The sequence below is a fragment of the Oreochromis aureus genome, linkage group 11, assembly GCF_013358895.1.
Source record: "Oreochromis aureus strain Israel breed Guangdong linkage group 11, ZZ_aureus, whole genome shotgun sequence".
Classification (NCBI taxonomy): Eukaryota; Metazoa; Chordata; class Actinopteri; order Cichliformes; family Cichlidae; genus Oreochromis; species Oreochromis aureus.
The window spans coordinates 7,065,005-7,084,977 of NC_052952.1; the positions used below are offsets into that span (position 1 = coordinate 7,065,005).

The 19,973-nt window shown below is 42.1% G+C and overlaps 1 protein-coding gene across 1 annotated transcript; it reads right to left on the reverse strand.

Moving 5' to 3' along the window:
* Positions 1–14,148: 14,148 nt before the first annotated feature.
* Positions 14,149–18,980, reverse strand: tent5ba (terminal nucleotidyltransferase 5ba). Its single transcript, XM_031751554.2, has 2 exons — positions 18,573–18,980; positions 14,149–16,234 (listed from the first exon to the last, which is right to left on the reverse strand). Exons 1-2 carry the CDS (start codon positions 18,720–18,722, stop codon positions 15,206–15,208), a joined length of 1,179 nt encoding a protein of 392 aa, XP_031607414.1. The 5' UTR covers positions 18,723–18,980; the 3' UTR covers positions 14,149–15,205.
* Between the last annotated feature and the right edge of the window lie 993 nt (positions 18,981–19,973).

The window sequence follows — 19,973 nt, forward strand, 5'->3', positions numbered from 1 at the left end:
AAGTTTCCCATAACATGAGTACAGTTGCTGATGACTGGACTGGACTTCCTCATTTGTGACTGACAGTTAACAGATCTGAGAGAGGATGTCTTTTTTTCCATCAGCCTAATCAAGCAGCTGATGTTTTTATTTGGCAATGATTTTACTCCGGATGCCCTTCCTGACACAACCTTCTCCATTTATCCAGGCTTAGGACAGGCAATAAGAGCACACTGGTTTATGAAGCCACGAGGGGGGGGGGGGGGGGGCTTCATAGCTGCCATAGCTGAAGATGAAGCTGCCAGGTAGGAGCAAAACAGGACCACAGAGAAAGTTCATGGATGTTGGTATGAGTGAAGGGGATGCGAGGGTTAATATGAGATGGAAGCAGATGATCTGCTGTGATGTCCCTCATCATCATTACCTCTTCATCTGTGGCATCTGTGAGCATGTCTTCTTCACCTCACCCACAACCAGTCACTGCAGATGGCTGTCTTTCCTGAGCTGGGTTCTGTTGGAGGTTTCTTCCTGTTGAAAGGGAGTTTTTCCTTCCCACTGTCGCCAAAGCACTTGCTCATACGGGTGTCTTCTTAATATTGGGGTTGTTTCTGTCTTCTCTGTAATATTGTACGGTCTTTGTCTTACAATATAAAGCGCCTAGATACAATTGCTGTTGTGATTTGTTACTATATAATTAAAACTGAATTGAAATTGAATCGATTAATAGCCAGAAGAACAAGAAGAATCAATTTTCTGACGCAGCTTGCCCACATGTGCTCTCTTACTGAATATGCCCATTTACAGAAATCCACATTTATTCATTAATGTCAGTTAGCAGGTCAGAGTAAGCACAGGTAAACCTGTGGAAAATCATACATAATGTCCAGAAGAGTTGAGTCCCCAGTTACTTAACCCTAAAAGTGTCTTCAGGATCTGCTGCATGGAAAGAAGCTGCTACAGCAAGAACTTTGTGCTCCTGGATGTTTGTGAAACATATAAGTTTCTCCAAGTGTTAAGGAAAGAAATGCAAAATTGACTAAAAGCAAAAAACAAAAAAAGGCAGCGGTTTAGTCAGTAGGCCTTTCGTGCTAAACTGGGGGAAAAGATGTGTGAAAATAATGAAAAAAACATTTGATCAAAAGATAATGAACAGCCTCAATCTGAGACTGGCTGAAACAAAACACTGACTAATGATATCATTAACAGTTGTGACAACATTATTTAAACCAATTACCCCTTAAACTTTGTATATTTGCTCTCAGAGTATGATAGTTTTTTCCCTCTCTTTGGGGGTTTATCTGGTCTCTTATTACATTGTTTCTCCTTTTAGCTTCATTGCTTCATCTGCCAGGTCGCTTTGTCTTAGCTGTTCCTGCTGTATTAAAATGAAAGCTGTTTTAAAACTTTTTTTCTCTGTCCTCTTAATTGAAACGTTACACAGTAGCTTAGTAAATGCAGCATACTGACAGGACACAATATATTTTCTACACTGACTATTTAACGTGAACTTCTTCTCTCTCTGCTCAGCAGTGAACTAAGGCATGAAACAAAAACTAACATCCAAAAGCAAGAAAATCAGGATATGATATGGAAAAGAAAAAGATGAAGAAAATGAGGTTAGTTATCCAAACATCTTTTGGCTTAGCTTATTTCAAGTCTGTGGTGGATTTATTGTTTCCACATGAGACTCAGCTGCCCAGAGGAGAGGGAATTTTGTCCAATGAACTTCTATTGAGGAAAAAAAATAGCCTCCTAATGGCCTTAGAGGCCACCCCAAGATTAACCTGGGTTAAGCTAACTTGAAAAAAATGGTGCATGTGTATGTGTGACAGAGAGTACATGTATGCCAGGGCTGTGTTTCTGTATGTTTTGTGTACATATATACATATATAACACCCAGCGCGCCCCTGCGGGCGGTTTATCCTTCAAGCTCGGGTCCTCTACCAGAGGCCTGGGAGCTTGAGGGTCCTGCGCAGTATCTTAGCTGTTCCCAGGACTGCGCTCTTCTGGACAGAGATGTCTGATGTTGTTCCCGGGATCTGCTGGAGCCACTCGCCTAGCTTGGGAGTCACCGCACCTAGTGCTCCGATTACCACGGGGACCACCGTTACCTTCACCCTCCACATCCTCTCGAGCTCTTCTCTGAGCCCTTGGTATTTCTCCAGCTTCTCGTGTTCCTTCTTCCTGATATTGCTGTCATTCGAACCGCTACATCGATCACTACGGCCGTCTTCTCCTGTTTGTCTACCACCACTATGTCCGGTTGGTTAGCCACCACCATTTTGTCCGTCTGCATCTGGAAGTCCCACAGGATCTTAGCTCGGTCATTCTCCATCACCCTTGGGGCATCTCCCATTTTGACCTCGGGACTTCCAGGTTATACTCGGCACAGATGTTCCTGTACACTATGCTGGCCACTTGGTTATGGCGTTCCATGTATGCCTTGCCTGCTAGCATCTTGCACCCTGCTGTTATGTGCTGGATTGTCTCTGGGGCATCTTTACACAGCCTGCACCTGGGGTCTTGCCTGGTGTGATAGACCCCAGCCTCTATGGATCTTGTACTCAGAGCTTGTTCTTGTGCTGCCATGATTAGTGCCTCTGTGCTGTCTTTCAGTCCAGCTTTGTCCAGCCACTGGTAGGATTTCTGGATATCAGCCACCTCCTCTATCTGCCGGTGGTACATACCGTGCAGGGGCCTGTCCTTCCATGATGGTTCCTCGTCTCCCTCCTCTTTCTTGGGTTTCTGCTGCCTGAGGTATTCACTGAGCACGCTGTCAGTTGGGGCCATCTTCGTGATGTATTCTTGGATGTTCGTTGTCTCATCCTGGACTGTGGTGCTGACACTCACCAGTCCCGGCCCCTTCCTTCCGCTTAGCGTACAGCCTCAGGGTGCTGGACTTGGGGTGAAACCCTCCATGCATGGTAAGGAGCTTTCTTGTCTTTATGTCAGTGGCTTCTATCTCCTCCTTTGGCCAGCCTATTACCCCAGCAGGGTACCTGATCACGGGCAGGGCGAGGTGTTGATGGCCCGGATCTTGTTCTTACCGTTCAGCTGACTCCTCAGGACTTGCCTGACCCTCTGCAGGTACTTGGTGGTTGCAGCCTTTCTAGCGCCTCTTCATGGTTCCCATTCGCTGCATGGGATCCCCAGGTACTTGTAACTGTCCTCTATGTCTGCAATGTTGCCTTCTGGTAGTTCAATCCCCTCAGTTCTGACTACCTTCCCTCTCTTTGTTACCATCCGACTACACTTCTCCAGTCCGAATGAATATATATATATATATATATATATATATATATATATATATATATATATATAACCAGCTAGCACGCCCTGCGGGCGGTTTATCCTTCAAGCTCGGGTCCTCTACCAGAGGCCTGGGAGCTTGAGGTCCCATGCAGTATCTTAGCTGTTCCCAGGACTGCGCTCTTCTGGACAGAGATGTCTGATGTTGTTCCCGGGATCTGCTGGAGCCACTCGCCTAGCTTGGGAGTCACCGCACCTAGTGCTCCGATTACCACGGGACCACCGTTACCTTCACCCTCCACATCCTCTCGAGCTCTTCTCTGAGCCCTTGGTATTTCTCCAGCTTCTCGTGTTCCTTCTTCCTGATATTGCTGTCATTCGGAACCGCTACATCGATCACTACTGCCGTCTTCTTCTGTTTGTCTACCACCACTATGTCCGGTTGGTCCAGGCAGTGCACAGGTTGGTCAGTCTGGTCTTGCAGTCTCGGCCACTGTTCTGTCTACCAGTAGCTGGTGTTTTGATAGCAACACCAGCTACATATATATATATATATATATATATATATATATATATATATATATATATATATATATTCTGAAGAGAGATGAACAACTTTCAGGGATTTCCTTACTTGGATTATTAAGAATGCATGAAGACAGATACAGGATATCTGTTTGTCCTCAGGAGGACACAGTGAAGCAACAGGAAAACAAAAAGATTATTAAGACAAGGAAAAGCAATGTTATCCAATCAAACCATTAATGTATCTGTGTCTGCAGAGCTGTGGAAACCAGGTTATTGGGTTACATCACTTGGCTGAAGGCCAAAGGATACCGTAAGTCTGCCACAGCATGCTTCAGCAGGGCTGTGTTACTCGCCCTGTAACTTTAAGTGACGTTGAAAACTTTGGTGTAAATATAGTTATTTGTTACCTGTTTAAGAGAAGACTTAAATACAATGAAAACAAAAATAAATTGTAGGAGAATCACATCAGTTTCATCAGTGAGATGTGAAATACTTTATTTAGCCCATATTTGGGAAATATGGGCTAAATGATGATATACTGAATTATTATGAAATATTTATAATACTAATCACAGCCAATCACAGAGCTAACCTTCCTAATCACTTTCTTTGGTTTACTGATGTCACCATATCTGATGCTGCTCCCTGAGTGGACCACAGCTCACCACAAGTGACTGACAGAAAATCTCTAACATTTATCTGCACATTTCCCACCTTCCTTAGGAAATCAATCCTGCTCTTCCCCCGTCACTTTTGTTTTGCAGCCCCTGTGTTTGTATTCCAGTTCAGAGGACCCAGGTAACTGCACTCCACTGCACCCTTTCCCACAACAGACATGAGCCTTGCGACTATCCTCTTCCTTCTTCCATCTCTCTGGTCTTACTCACATTCAGAAGCAGTAGATTCCTCCCAAACAACTCCACAAAATCATCCACACTCCTTCTCTTTTTCATCACTGATACATCCATCCACTGCAAAATCATCTAATTTAGTATTTCTATAGCTGGCATGGTCTAAGGTGTACGAGGTGGACAGAAATGGAGACAGTGGATCTCCTGTGCGTGGCCCATTGCCAAATCAGAATTATACTGTGGCCCATCTATCGGGTAGTCAGTAATGCATGACATGGTGAATGCATTTACTGACACTTTCTGTAGCTTCTATAGTTGGCTCACAGAAGCATGTAGATAGCAAATTAAAAGGGTTCTAAGAGAATTTGGTGCACAACACAGGAGGAAGTAGCAGATAGATACAATCAGAAAAGTCCTTTTCTGTCAATTCAGTTTAGGCAAGTTCAATTCATTTTCATATATATGGTGGCAAATCCCAAGAATGGCTTCTTTAAGGCACTTTATATTATAAGGTAAAGACCCTACAATAACACAGAGAAAACCCCATCAATCAGATTACCCCCTATGAGCAAGCACTTGATGACAGTGGGAAGGAAAAGACCCCTTTCAACTGGAAGAAACCTCGGGCAGAACCAGGCTCAGGGAGGGATGGTCATCTGCTGCGACCTGCTGGGGGTGATGGGAGAGAGATAGAGCAAACAACATACTGTGGAGGAGAGCCATTAAAATAAAGCCATCTGGGGGGAAAACAGCAATACTGGACATACTAATACTATTCAGCACGACTGAATCCTCATGTCCCCCATGTCCTTACTTTGTCCAGATCTGATGGTATTAGTCTCTACAGTCTTGTATCCATTGAGTCTGATACCAGTGAATGAAGAAAGTTGTTTTCATATCTGTGTGTTCTGGTCCTCACTTCCTGCCAGTGAGATAAATGTCTAAGCACTGGAAAACACAGCGTCCAAAGCACTCAACAGACTGACCAAAGTCAACAGAGCATACTGGATAACTCAAATATTAAATCCTCTTATGAATAAGGAAACACTGTGTCAGCTGGGTATTTGAAAAAGCAGCTAATGATGAGTTACAGACCCTATCGCATAAAGGAAAATTGTGTTTTCGAATAGTTATTTTTCTTGGGATTCTCCTGCTCATGTCACAGCTTTTAACGATGAACTTTAAACCGTTTTGGTGGCGAGACAAAATGATTTCATGAGAAAGAGAACTGCACAGTTTTATATCTCACTATAAAAACTGCTTGACAGTACAAGAATTAAAATTATCAACGAAACAGCTGGAACACACAATGGCTATTACACGCTCATAACTCACTCCCCTTTGACTGTTTAACAAGTGTGGCTGGATGTTTCGAAAAGCGTTCAAGTAATAAAATGGAAAATCTGTCGTGTTCATCCCAGGGACCAGAAAAGTTTTATCTCGGGAGTCATCACTCTGTGTCACCAGGAACAGATTTCTCAGCGTTAAATGTCTCATTCAAACTCATTTCATATTGTTTTCTTAAAATTAGTTCAAGTGAATTGTGCTATTCCTTAAATGCATCTGGAATCATTTCTTCCTCTGACAGCCTCTGCCATTTATGAAATTTATACTCAGTAGTGAAGATGGATAGAGTTTTATTTTTTGATTGAAAAAAATACAGTTTGTCAAGAAACGTTTCCAAATCTGATATAAATCAGTTAAAACCAATGTTCCACTAGATTTCAAAACATTGTCATTCACATGTCAAATCAAAGAAAACTTGCAATTTAATGAAGTTTTTTTGAGACTCACATGATATATTTGAGAGCATCCCGATACTGATGTTGATCCGTGTTACAGATGGACATGGTTGGAACCAAAAAAAGTGCTTAAGAAGTCAAATGCGTATTGCCAAAACAAATGGCTGATTTATGTGTTTTGACGAGGCCTCGTTTTCCATCTGATCTCAGCTTTAGATGGAGAAGAAACGCAGTTTGATAGAAATGTTGGTTTTGAGTGGGGAAACTGCCATCCTCAGACGTTCTCCAATGACCTTGGAGCAACACCAAGACGTGGAGCGTTTAATGATTTTGCTCACATTAATATCAACATAAAGCCATGGAATTATTATAACCAGATCAGGCTGATGTGCTCAGCAAACTGGTAGCCAAAAAACTCCAGCTACTCGCAGCAGGAGGCAGATTGTGGGGGTTGAGCAGCCAGACAGCGGCAGTGGTTGGGAATACAGAGCTGCTTTGAGACGTGGAAAACTTGAAATGTGGAACAATGACTTTTATTGGGCTGTGGGTAAACAAACCCACAACAGTTTGGACCCAGGTACACATGCGTCACCCGCCTCTCCTCCTGGAAACCCCCTCCTGTGAGGATGTTCAGCTAGCGTTGATGAAGAGTGCAACGAAGCCCCTCTGTCAACATTTCACTTCCTGTCCTGCTTCGGGAATGCAGGAAGGGGGACACCAGTGAAAGGAGCTTTCTTGATGGGCTCTTACATGAAAAATCTTGGAAATATAAATTTTAGAAAAACTGCCACCACAAGCTCCGTTTGGTGGCTCCTCTAGAGCTGTTGATCTCATCATGTGAACTTCCACAGAAGATGGAAGTTCGCCCAGTTGCTTTTAAATAGTAGTTGTCAAAATTAATATTATTTCTGAGATTATAGACCTTTTCCCAGGCTGAACATTTCCATCTTAAAAAGGCTCCCAAATTCATCCAGTAAGACTGAATGGACCAAAGATGACTAACACGAGGCGGTAACAGACACCGGAGAGAATCACAAAATTAACATTTTTACCTCTGCTTAAAAAAACTGTCAGGTTTGAAAGTTGGCAGTGACAAACACATCAATGATGTGCCATTAAGTATCAGCCATAACTCGAATTACAACAAACGTGTCATCCTTTTTAGTCCAGTAAGAGCACTGGGTGGTGCATACTTATGAAAGGTAGAGGAAACGGGACATTGATGATGGGTCAAAGATGAGCTATTGAAGTGGGTAAATATTACCAAAACCCTGTGATTTTGTCAAGTTTTGTCTTTTGGCACATCACAGCTTATTTTGAAACGCTGATTTCATCTTTACTATTTCTACATTACTTTGTAGCGTGTTGCAGGATGATTCAAATCACCACTCCTCAGTGCGAGGTCCTGTGAGATCACTTTGTTTTTTTGTATGTAGTCTTTGGCCTTCAGACCCTTTGTTCCAAAAATAATGTTCCAAATATTAGTGAAAACATGCAGATAATCTTACAGTATTTGCTCATTTTACTAGTCCATGTAACATTTTATCTCAACATCAGTATAAATTATGCGGCATCCTTGTAGTGTGGATTTTTTCGTGTGCATGTTTGTGTGTGTGCGACTGGGCGTGTGATTGCAAAATAGCAGGCGATAGTTTGCCTCATACTGAAGGGTGTTGTGTCTTTGTATTCTCATAAAATCATTTTTATAGCTGAATGAAACAAATGGTAACGTTTGCTTTCAAATCTTTTAAATTCCTGCTGACAGAACTTTTTTATTATAATATTATTTTTATAGACACAGTCATGTGCTTATTTGTTTCTCTTAGGATTTATGAATGTGCTTTGGTGTATAAATCTTTTAAGAGCGTTGTCTGCAAAAAGTAAAAACTAAAAAAATTAGCAAACACTTAATGCAATTTTGAAAGAGGATTTTAGCAGTGATCGTAGTAATTTAGCCTACTAAATGCTTATCAGTTGCTGATAATAAAATGAGTTGACAGTCCCACCTGAGACGTCATAATGTTCGGATGGGGACAGAGTGGAGGATCGGCCCTTGCGTTGCCCCTCTCAGTGGGTAAACTCTACACACTGCAGCCATTCAGTTGGACCGGCTCACTGGATAAAGTTAGGATTGTTTGTCAGCGGGCTGTAATGCCAGGAATGCTCAGGGCTGCCTCCCCCTGTGTGTGTGAGTGTCTCTCACACTTCTGCCTCTCGAGCAGCTGTGGTGACAACTCATGCTCCCTGAACCCTGAGGTGAAATCATAGAGTCTATTCCTCTCCTGTGAGCTATCTTTGTACCTCAACACGCTCCTTCAGATTACCCCGTCCTTTAGCCTCCGGCTAACCCAGACTGTTCACTTTAAACTCTGCACTGGCTTTTCTAGTTTGTTCCACCAGCCCATAATGACATCACTCTCTAAACGAATGCACATACAGATGTACACGATCGCTCAGGCCACTCTGATGATTCACGACTTTGGTCACAGTAGTGTCCTGAATCCACATCTTGCTTCTCTCCTTTGAAAGTCTGTGTTGGGGAGTTTAAGAGCAATTTGAAGTTATTAAAGATACCTAGTCAGCTGTGGAAGACTTTAGTCTGGGCTAAAAAATAAATAAAAGAAATCAATAAATCCTCAGGGCAGACTGTCATTTCTTCATATTCTTATTGTGAAAACCTTGTGTTTCCAGATTTGGCATCTTAACAATTGCAAGCTTGCTATTTATTCATTTATTTATTTATTCATTCATTTTGGCATAAAATCTAAAAGAGAAACTAAATCCACACACAAAAAAGTTGGGACGCTGTGTAAAATGAAAATAAAAAGAAGAGATTTGCTCATAAACCCATATTTTATTCACATTAGACCATAAAAACATTTGAAATGTTTAAACAATTTCATGAAAAATATTCACTCATTTTGACTTTGATGCCAGCAACATGTCAAGATAAAAAAAAACCCAAAGGATGAGGGCAACAAAAGGCTGTAAAAGAAACAGCTGGAGGAACATTATGCAGCTAATTAGGTTAATTGGCAGCAGGTCAGTAACATGATTGGCTCGAGAGCATCTTAGAGAGAGTTTCTCAGAAATAAAGATGAGCAGATCTGTAAAAAAAAAAAAAAAAAAAAAGGTTGCATCTTTAAAATGTGGAACAATTTCAAAATAGTGTTCAACAACAAAAGCTTGTCAAAACTGAATATATCATCATCTACATTCAAAATATCATCAAAAGACTCTGGAGAGAATCTGGAGAAATCCTAAGGGATAGGGTAAAAAATCAGCCTTGAGGCCATCTGGCAGCACTGCATTATAAACAGCAATGATTCTGTGATATAAATCACTGCATGGAGCAAGGATAACTTCCTGTGAACACCGTGCCATCCACAAATGCAGATTAAAGCTCTGCCACTGCAAAGAAGCTATATGTGAACATGATCCAGAAATGCTGCTGCAGGAAACTGTTCTGTGGTCAGATGAATCAAAATCTGTCATTATTTTTGGAAAACACGGATGCCGTGTCATCTGGACTACAGAGCAGAAGGACCATCCAGCTTTTTATCAGCACTCAGTTCAAACGACTCAATCTCTGAAGGTATTGGGGTGCATCAGTGCCTATGGAACTGACAGCTTGCACATCTGAAGAGGCACCATCAATGCTGAAAGGCAAATACAGGTTTCCTATCCAGGCTATGTCTTTTTCAGGTGTGACCTTGCATATTTCAGCAAGATGATGCTAAATCACATACTGCATTTATTGCAACAGCATGGCTTCATGTTAGAGGAGTCAGGGTGCTGAACTGGCCTGCACAACTTTTCCCCAATAAAAAACATCAAAAATGAAAAACGTGAGAAAACAGACCCAGCACTGTTGAGCAGCTAAGAATCCTTTATAGGACCAGAATGGAGCGGCATTTCTCTCCAGAAGTCCAGCAGCTGTTCTCCTCGGTTCCCAGATGTTTACTGACAGGGTGCTGTTAAGGTCCATATATTAAGGAGGGATATAGGAGGAAATCCAAATAACACACTGATCCGGCCGGGTGGAGACAAACGATGATTTTAATGAACACACGCAGCGTGGGGAGATGTACACTGTACGCAGACAGCATCAGATCTCTGCCCAGCAACTACACAAGAATGGTTTTATAACATCAGGGTATATTTACTGACGCCACCAGCAAAACATGATTAAACTTTCACCTATAAATAAAAATAGCAGCAAAATATTTCTCTAATCTTCACAGTGCACAGACGTACCATGATAATGTCCTAACTTTTTGTTACATGTGGCTGCCATCAAATAGAAAATGAGCTAATATTTTTCTTAATATGATACATTTTCTCACCTTAAACATTTGATGTGCTTTCTATGTTCTGCTGTGAATAAAGCACGGGGTCTTTATGAGATTTGAAAGTGCATTCTGTTTTTATTTACACTTTACACAGCGTCCCGACTTTTCTGAAATATGCTCATAAAACACTTTCTAAGCAGAGAGTAAACCACCCACATGTCTGAAACTTGTCATTTTGGAAGCAACAGTAACATGCTTAAAGTCCTAACCGGATGGCACTTTTAAGTGCATTAAACAGGATGCAGAGATCAGAGCTGCTCGGACAAATTCACCTCGTGTAGAACTTTTGTTGAGCTCATGGATTTGTCAGCACTGTACCCCAGCAACACAGCAACACACAGACCGCAACACATATCTGCACCAGCTGAAGCTGCACTGTCAGTGTGCTCCAATCATCCAGTTCAACTGAGACATGTGTTTCCCTTTTGCACCCTGAGGATGATGTCACATCCACAGAGTCATGTGCTCCCCAAGTACAGCTTAATTTAAAACATATCCACATCCCTGAGTCAGGTCAGTGTGACCCTCTCTTAAATTTTTGTTTTGCATCAGAGAGCTAACATGAAGGGAAAAGTACACAACAACAACAAAAAGAGGTACAGAGTGAGAAACTTCCTGCGGATAATGGGTTAGTGGGACTTCATAATCGCTCCCTTGGGCGAATAAACCCTTTCTTGGGCGAGATAATAGCACACATACCAGGACAGGGTGAGTTTGATTTGTGTTGTGGCAAGAAATTTGCGAAATCTCTGTCATTACTGCGTCTCTGTCCTGTCCTCACCCTGGTTTCACACAGGCGTGCGCAGAACCTCGGCCCACACACAAACTCCTAATTAAAGCCTGAATTCGATCTCTCACAGAAATCGCTTTATTATTTCTATGATAAAATGTTTTCCTTTGTCCTCTGACAGCTGATAAATCAACTGTTTCATTTAAACTACTGCCACTATTATTATAAATCTATCAGCAACGTAGCTCACTTTTCCTTTCTTTGAATCCTAATGTTTCATATGATAATACCATAATAGGTCAGTATTTTAGCTAGAAGCCATTGACAGTATCTTCACACAAGGATTAATATTGACCTTAGAACCACTGAAACGATTGTGTTGCCGCTTGACTAGTGTGCAAACATTATAGGAATGGGAAATGAACACACACTTTGGGACGTGCGGTGAATCACTCGCGGGTAAAAAAAAAAAAAAAGAAAAGAAAAAGAGAGCACACAGTGTTCCAGAGCAAGCAGGGCCAGTGATCATGACAGATTAATGGGGATTGTCATTGGAGAGGGGTTCAAACCAGCAAGAAATCATTTCCAGTCAGCTTGTTGCTATTTACACGCAATGTAACCCTCCGGCTCTTAAATTTCAATGTTCCTGAAGCTCTGATTTTATAGAGCGTAAGAAAAGATAATCATGTTCAGGGTTGAATGCAGAAAAGACAATGAATGAAGAGTGTAGGTTTTTTAAAAACAGTTTATTTATGTGCACCTTCGAGAGGACACGACAGTCTCGCAACCTGTGATGGTATAACACTGTAATGATCCATTTACTTCCACTTATTCAATTCAGGCTGGCGGCTGCGCTGGAGTCCAGCTGTCACAGGGCGAGAGGCTGGGTAAATCGCGGTCCAATCGCCAATCTGTTGCAGGGCTAACAAGGACCACAGTCAACCTGACATGTATGTCTTTAGCGTGTGGGAGGAAGCTGGAGTACCTATATGCAAACTCCACACACAAAGCTTTCAGCAGACTGGTGCATTCAAACCCAGGGTCTATTTGCACTGAGGTGATAGTGCGAACCATAACAGCATCATGTTTCCCCTGGAACCTTCATCTCTTACTCAACTCTTAAATCCTTTGTCTACCAATGAAAATCAAGGAAACATGACTGGATTACCCCTGTCCTTATTGTAAAATGACTGAATTCAATTAAATTCCATTTTATTTATATAGTCACAAATCACAACAACAGTCACCTCAAGGTGCGTGACATTGTAAGGTAAGGACCCTACAATAATAGAGAGAAACCCCAACAATCAGACGACCACCTCTGAGCAAGGGCTTCTCAACAGTAGGAAGGAAAAACTCCCGTTTAACAGGAAGAAATCTGGTTGGCAGTGTTTAATTATACACAGATCAGATCTGTGAGAAACTTTGTTATATTTTGTCCTTTAAGTAGCATCATAATTTTAAATAAGGAGACTTTTTTTTAACCCCTAAATGTCAAACTTTATTACACCAGGAAACATTTTGTAAGTTATTTTACATTAAAGTCACTCAAAGTTTTTAAAAAAAATATGGAAAATGATATTTTAGAGTCAAATGTACCATTAAACAGATTTTTTCTGCATTGTGACTAAGAGTCGGTTTCTCACTTCTCATTCGTCATTTTTTGCTTTCAAGAAAGAAAGATGGGTATGGTGGCCCTGAGAGCTTCAAACAAAACAAAAAAAAGTGTGTTGGAGATGGAAGAGCTGCAGAAGTGACAAGCTAACAGTAAGTGGCTAAAAGCAAAGACGTATGTAGATGATTATATGAGTCGTGATTAAAACACACACTACCTGTGTCTTTTTCTCGGTCACAACAGCGATGAATCTTACACTTCTTTCTCAGTGTTATCTTTTGCATGTTTTGGTTTCTACCTCTGCAGCTGCTCCATCACCTTATTGTGCCCCCAGAAACACTTGTTCTATTCTTCTATTGGTCAGTTTTTTATTAAGATGGAGTGTTTGACCTCTCAGGACCACCATAGTTGCGAGACCACAAACCAGTGGGTGATGACCTCTACCGCAACCAGTTCGGGGTGATGGAAGACGGTACAAAAGAAAGAGTCAGATAAATAGCTAATGATCAAATGCAGAGCAGAAAAGAACTTCAAGACTTTCTAAGGATTTGAAGGCACTGGGAGCCCACAGTCTCTAAACAGGCTATTCTGGCCATGTGTGAAAGAGAATAAGTAAAAGAATTTCATATTACAAAAATTATCAGGCTAACTGTACTTTATCTTGGCTCCAGCACTGTTACTCCACAGCGACCTGACTCTGTGACCAAGACCAATACCCTGCATTTAACAGATTTATGCAAAGACAGGGCTGTGCATTGCTTTAATAATACCACATGTCTAATTCTGCCTTTCAGCATCAGCGTGAGTAGTTCTGTTTGAAAAAAAGAACACATGTGTGTGAGTCACATATGGCAAAATGATGTTTTTTGTTCTCAGTTTTCTGAGTAGATGTAATTATTGGCCCAAATAAGAAGATTCGTGGTCTGCTATGAATCTATACGGGCTCTGTCACTCAGTGTTTCAAAAAAAAAAAAAAAAAAAAAAAAAAAGAAAAGACCTACTATGTGTTTAAGGATTTTTGATTTTGACTCAGACAAAATGACATGGATATAGTATCAGTCAAGCAAACCGGGCTGGGTTTCCAGCAGTAACATGGGTTGGGAGAACAAGCCAGCCTTTGTTATAAAGCTTTAGTATCACAGAGAGCAGCCATTGTGCTTTAGAAAAGCCTCCTTATGGTTCATGTCCTCAGATTGTAATGGATCCTCAGCCCCAGTTTAACAAATGCAAGTGACTCCAGCCAATGGTGTATGCATTTCAGTGGTCCTGGTTACTGCAAATGAACCAACTCATCAGTTTATTAAGCGTGGGACAAACAAACATCGAGGAAAAGAGGACAGACTTTTGAGTCACTGTGTGTGTGTCACGTCTTGGCCAAAGCACATTGTTTATTGTGGACACGTAACAATATAAAAACTCAACTGTGTGAATTTTGAAGCAGCTCAGACAATGACCAGTTTGAACTAACTGCAGCCCTAAAAACCAAAGATTAAAATATCAACAATCATTACAGGCCAGCAGAAAATAACCACAATACAAAATAAGGGGAAAAAAAAAAAAAAAAAAAAAAAAAAAAAAAAACCCTCACAAAAATGAATGCGCTTCTGTTCTTGAAAAGAGAAACAGTAATCTAGAAAACACTGGATGCACAATTCTCACTTTACAGATGTTTTCAGAACATTGTGGGGTTTTTTGTTTGGTTTTTTTAAGGCACTTGGAAGTGTGATTACATTCCCTTTCAGAACAAAGAAAAAAAAAAAAAAAAAAAAAAAAAAAAAAGAACCACACATCTTTGGTCCGTATGCAATTTAAAAAATAAAACAAAATAAAAGCCAGGGTATGAAAACACCACCAGCTTCATTGTCTGCTTCCTCAAAAATGCACACCTGACAAAGTTTTCTTTTTTAATACTTAAATAAGATATTATCGCTACATCTCAGAAATGACCAGCAATCTTACAGACGTCTTGCAAGAGAAAACAAGTGAAAAAAAAAAAAAAAAAAAAAAAAAACTTGTCGGCTCAATCAGATGTACAGCAGTACAGGATTGTTTTCGTCAAGTCACATTTGGCAAATGGGTTTCTTTATTGTTTGTTTTCAGTCCACATCCTGGACACAGTGATGTAGTGGAGACAGTGACCTCCGTGCCCTGACACCAGCTCAACTGCAGGGCAGCCACGTCTGATATGAAGCACTGCACGTAGCGACCTGTGGCGGCTGCACATGTGCAATATAATAATTGCTGAAGTTTATGTCCTGCACATACGGCGCTGGCTGGTAGTAACAGGTCACATTGGTTACCGTGGGGATAGCATTCTGCTCGGCCAGCACCTTCAGCGCCAGCATGGAGATGAGGCTGAGCGTCTGGCGCCGCTCGTGGCCCATCAGACACACCGTGCTCTCGTTCACTACTTGGTGCAGAGTTATGAGGCACTCGTACCGCTTGTGCTCCATCCCGGCGAAGTGGTTCTGCAGGTAAGCCTCGAGCTTTCTCTGCTGCTCACCTATGTCGGGGAAGTCAATGAAGAAGCGTGAGCACATGTAGCGCTGCATCTGTTTCATGTCCGCCTCTGACGAGGGTCTGAAGCCTCGCACGAGCAAGTGGCAGTACTTCAACAAGCCACCCCCTCTGATTTCTTCAGGGGTGCGAGTAGCTATGGTCCTTTGACACAGATGTTCCATGGCTTCCTTGAAGTCCCCGTACACACTTTCGCCAATCACGGTGGGGTGAAAGCTCTCAGACATGGGCGTCTCAGAGCAGCGGTCAAACAAGAGCAGAGAATCGAGGCAAATCTGGAAGGAGTCTACGCTGAATTCAAACTGCCGCCGTAAAGAGTCCACAAACTTAAGCTCCACGTTCTTGCCGGTGTTGTTGGACAGCGAGATGAGGCTCCAGCGGTCCGTGTCATTGCAGACTTTCACAAGTTTCTGCACATAGGCCTCTTTAAGGGTCAGTGCTGTGATGCGTTCCTTAGAGACCCCAGCTGGCAAGAAGTCCAACAGGCAGTCAAGCACGACATCTTTCACCAGACGGAAGGCCTGGTCATCTTTCAGCGACACACCAAAGATCAGGTCGAGGTCCTTGTAGCCCAGTCCCGTGTCCTGATGGAGCACGTGGCTGGCAGCCGAGCCGTTCAACCTCACATCCTTAACATGCACACCTCTTTCCTCCAGCCTCGCTCGCACAACCTGGACAGGGACAAGACAAACACAATCTTATTAATAACATACAGGTTCCTTGAACAGGAGGCGAAGGTAATTGCTTCATAGGATCAAAAATGGCATCTAAAAAGACTCAAGTCAAATCAATAGCTGGCATTAAGGGTCAACAGCCTTTCCTTTGCTCCAGTGATCAGCATGATATTTAAACAGAGGCGTCTTCTCTTTGCGTAGCCACATCTGAAAAGGATCAACTACATCATCGCTATTAGGCGCGAAGGGAAGGGTCAGAGTCCTCAAAGAAATCAAAGACTGATTCAGCTTACATGCCCAATGGGAAATGACACCCCACATGCGCCATAAAACATTCTGTTCTCAAACATTTGGAAATATTTAAAGTGTCGAGTGGTAAGAGCCACAGCTTACTTGTTATATCTGTCAGTCTATTTGGGAAGTTTGTCACTTTAATTAGGCACATACACAGCAGACGCTAGAGATGATTAGGATAAGAGAGTGTAAATATGTGCCTAGCTGACTAAATGTGTTAGCTGCACTTGGACGCCACGGCATTTTGGGAACTGAAACAACCAAACCCGCTACACAAATTAGTTGTTACACCTCGCATGCAATCCTAAATCTTCCTACCGGCACTAACCTGTCAGATTAGTGTCTGTTGACAATCCCTCCCATGGTGATCAGATAACATGACAGTGCTATTTATACATACTGGGTCAGGCTACAGACTGACAAACACTTGAAGACAAGTCATCCCATCACACGGCGCAGGAACTAAATTATAACTGAAACCTAGAAGCGTTGCAGTCGTTTGGCCATAAAGAAGCTCCAATTGGGTTCAAATTCCAATCAGAAGCAATGATAATGTTTCTAGTTTCTTCTGTGACCACCCTGATCTGCCAGATCACACAGAGCAAAATTCACAGTCAGCCCCACACTGAACTTCTTCCTTCGCTCCTACATGCTTGGATGCAGGTGAGTAGTTAAGATCCCTTCGCTTCCCCTGGAAGCCCAGGTATTATTTTGCTGGCTTAGGATCAAATCCTTCCAGAAAGAATACTCCAGCTCCATCTGAACTAGTCTGTCTCCCTTCTTTAAATAATAATGAAGAAAAGGCATGTGAAAATGTGCGTTGTTCATTCATAAACCCTGAGCAGAGGATATGCTGTTATCCTAACTGATGCAGGACTGTAACTCCTGCAGGGCTTCGTGATGCTGTATCGGACACAGCATGTTTATACCTCCAACCCTGCAGCTAGACGAAGCCCCACACTCACTCGTGCCTTGTGTGATGCATAGCATAAAAGGCACTCACCTAGATCAATTAAAAATACATCAAGGATAAAGAGCCTTACTCTATACATCTTGCCAGGAGGTTCATTAGCTTTCCCTACATGAATCATAGATGCATTCTACGGGGTTTCCATGAATCCAGAGCAAGCCTGAGAGTCCCCTCATCTGGGTCTCAAACCTACATTTAGGCCTTTCTGGATGTTCAATGGACCATTCATCTTTTCCACAACCACAAGCATGAAGCTCCTGGGCTCGCGTGTTTGCTCAGCTCATCTCAAATATGTCGATGAGTAAATTACAGAAAAAAAGGGAGAAATTCTTTAACAGCTGTATGTACATTTTGAAACTCTAGCATGGGATTTTCTCAGCACTTTAATGCCTACAAGCCCAGAGACACCACAGGGGAAGTGAAACGTGATCCAGCCACAATGCATAAATGTGGAAGGCGTTTGGGGCCATGCTAAAGCCAGCATATAACAGGTTTCCCCCCGTCTGCTGTTTGAATATGACGGAAACCAACGCTGCGTTTTTACTTTTTATGTGCCAACAAATCAACATTAAATGCTACAAAGCAAAAGGATGAAGTAAGCAGACATGCAGGAAACTTTTAGAAAGTTTTACACAGTAATCTGCTAAGGAATAAACAGCACACTCCAAATGGAAACTCAAAGTAAGCCCCAGAATGAGGAAACAAAGCAAACAAAGTTATGTTATGGAAATACAATTAAGCAAGGAAGGAGCCAAGGAACCGAGAGGGTTACATCCTGAATGGATCAGTAGGCCACCAGAGGACGATGAGGGGTTTCCAGAGTTCAACAGAGTACAGCACTGTTTGTTTTGTGGTAGTTTATTGTTTAATTAGTATTTCATATGAAACTAGAAAGAAGAAAATACGAATTTTTTTTTATTTAAAAAAAGAAGTTGCTTGACTGAGAGGTCCTGATTGATATTAATAATTTAAATATCATGAATTTATGGACTGCCTCAAATTCAATTGTCAATCTAAAAGTGTAAACTTTTATTTTTTTAATTTTATTTTTTCTTAATTCTGTCTTGTTACCTGGACAATCTGGCGGGGCTGTACGGACAGCGTGGGGAAGTTTCCTCGGCCGTGGATGGGGATAGCCTCGCCCAGGATCGAGTCCAAGCGCTGCACCTGATCCCAAGACAGCACGCAGAACCGCCGACTGTGATCCGACTCACCAGACATGGCGATGTGAACTTTTAAGTCCCCCCCACCCCGAGAAAGAAATCAGCAGAGTGTGAATCAGCGCTTCCTCCCAGCTCAGCTCGATGTCTTCAAAGTGCGATAATTCCTGTGTGAGCGATGAGCAGATCCGGATATTATTACTGGAGGCAAAAGAGCCGAGAGGAAGAAAGAAAGAGGAAAAAAAAAAAAGTTTCGTTTCAGATGTGGAGGTTTCAGTGGGAGCCGCAGTTTCCTCCTTTCTCTGTGCGTGCTGCTGAAATCCGGTCAGTCTGCAAAGAGTCGATTCATGAGAAAGGTCCAGAGGGTTTAAAGGCTCCTCATTAGCATGAGCCCTGTGATTGGCTGCTGTGTTTGGTCATTGATTATGGATGCCCTGCCCTGCCCGCAGGGAACACCCTTCATGTGACGTACTTGACAGCTCGGTGAGTTCTCCTCTATCTGCGGTGCAACCCCGCATACCATCAGGGTTTTCCTTCAAACCAACGCTCCTGTGATCTGCATCGCTTCAGCTCCGGTGCTGCTAGAAATAACAGCTATTAGTGATATGTCATAGATTAGATTACAGTTGTGCAAACACGGCACACGCATTTCACCTTGCAGTTTTTTCAAAATCTTCATGGGGAATTATTTGCAGAGCATACAGGATGTTTTTCCTGTATGCTTGCTTCTATATTGTGCAATTAATCATGCAATTAATGATCATGCAAGCCTTAAGAGCAATCATAAAAACAGAACGAAGTCTGAGGTTTTCCTGGAAGCTGTGTGGACTCAGCTTTGTATCTTTGCAGTGATAAAAGCACTCTCATACTCATTCCTTCTTGGCTTGTGGCCCTTTAAAACAAACTCGAGTCTAGCTGTCAGCAGTTGTATATCTTCTAGTAGCTCTTCTAGTAGAGCTTACTCGAGCTCTTTTTTGTGCTTTGCGCAAAATTATTCTTTTTATGTTGCAAATTTTTACCAGGTCCCAATTTGGGAACCACGTGCCAAACTACATCCATTATTCAGCAGCTTGTAGAGGCACATTTATCAGCAACAACTTAAAATAATCATTTTCTGTGCGTCTTTATCAGTTTCTTGCATCATCTTTGCAAACTTTTCTTCACAACATTGCTTCAGTTCATTGAGGTTAGCAGACATTTGCTTTCTCTTAAGGTCTGCTACATCATTTCATTCAGGTTAAGATCTGAAATCTGACTGGGTCATCATCGCACCTTGAATATTTTCCCTTTTCAGCCATTCTGTTGTGGAATT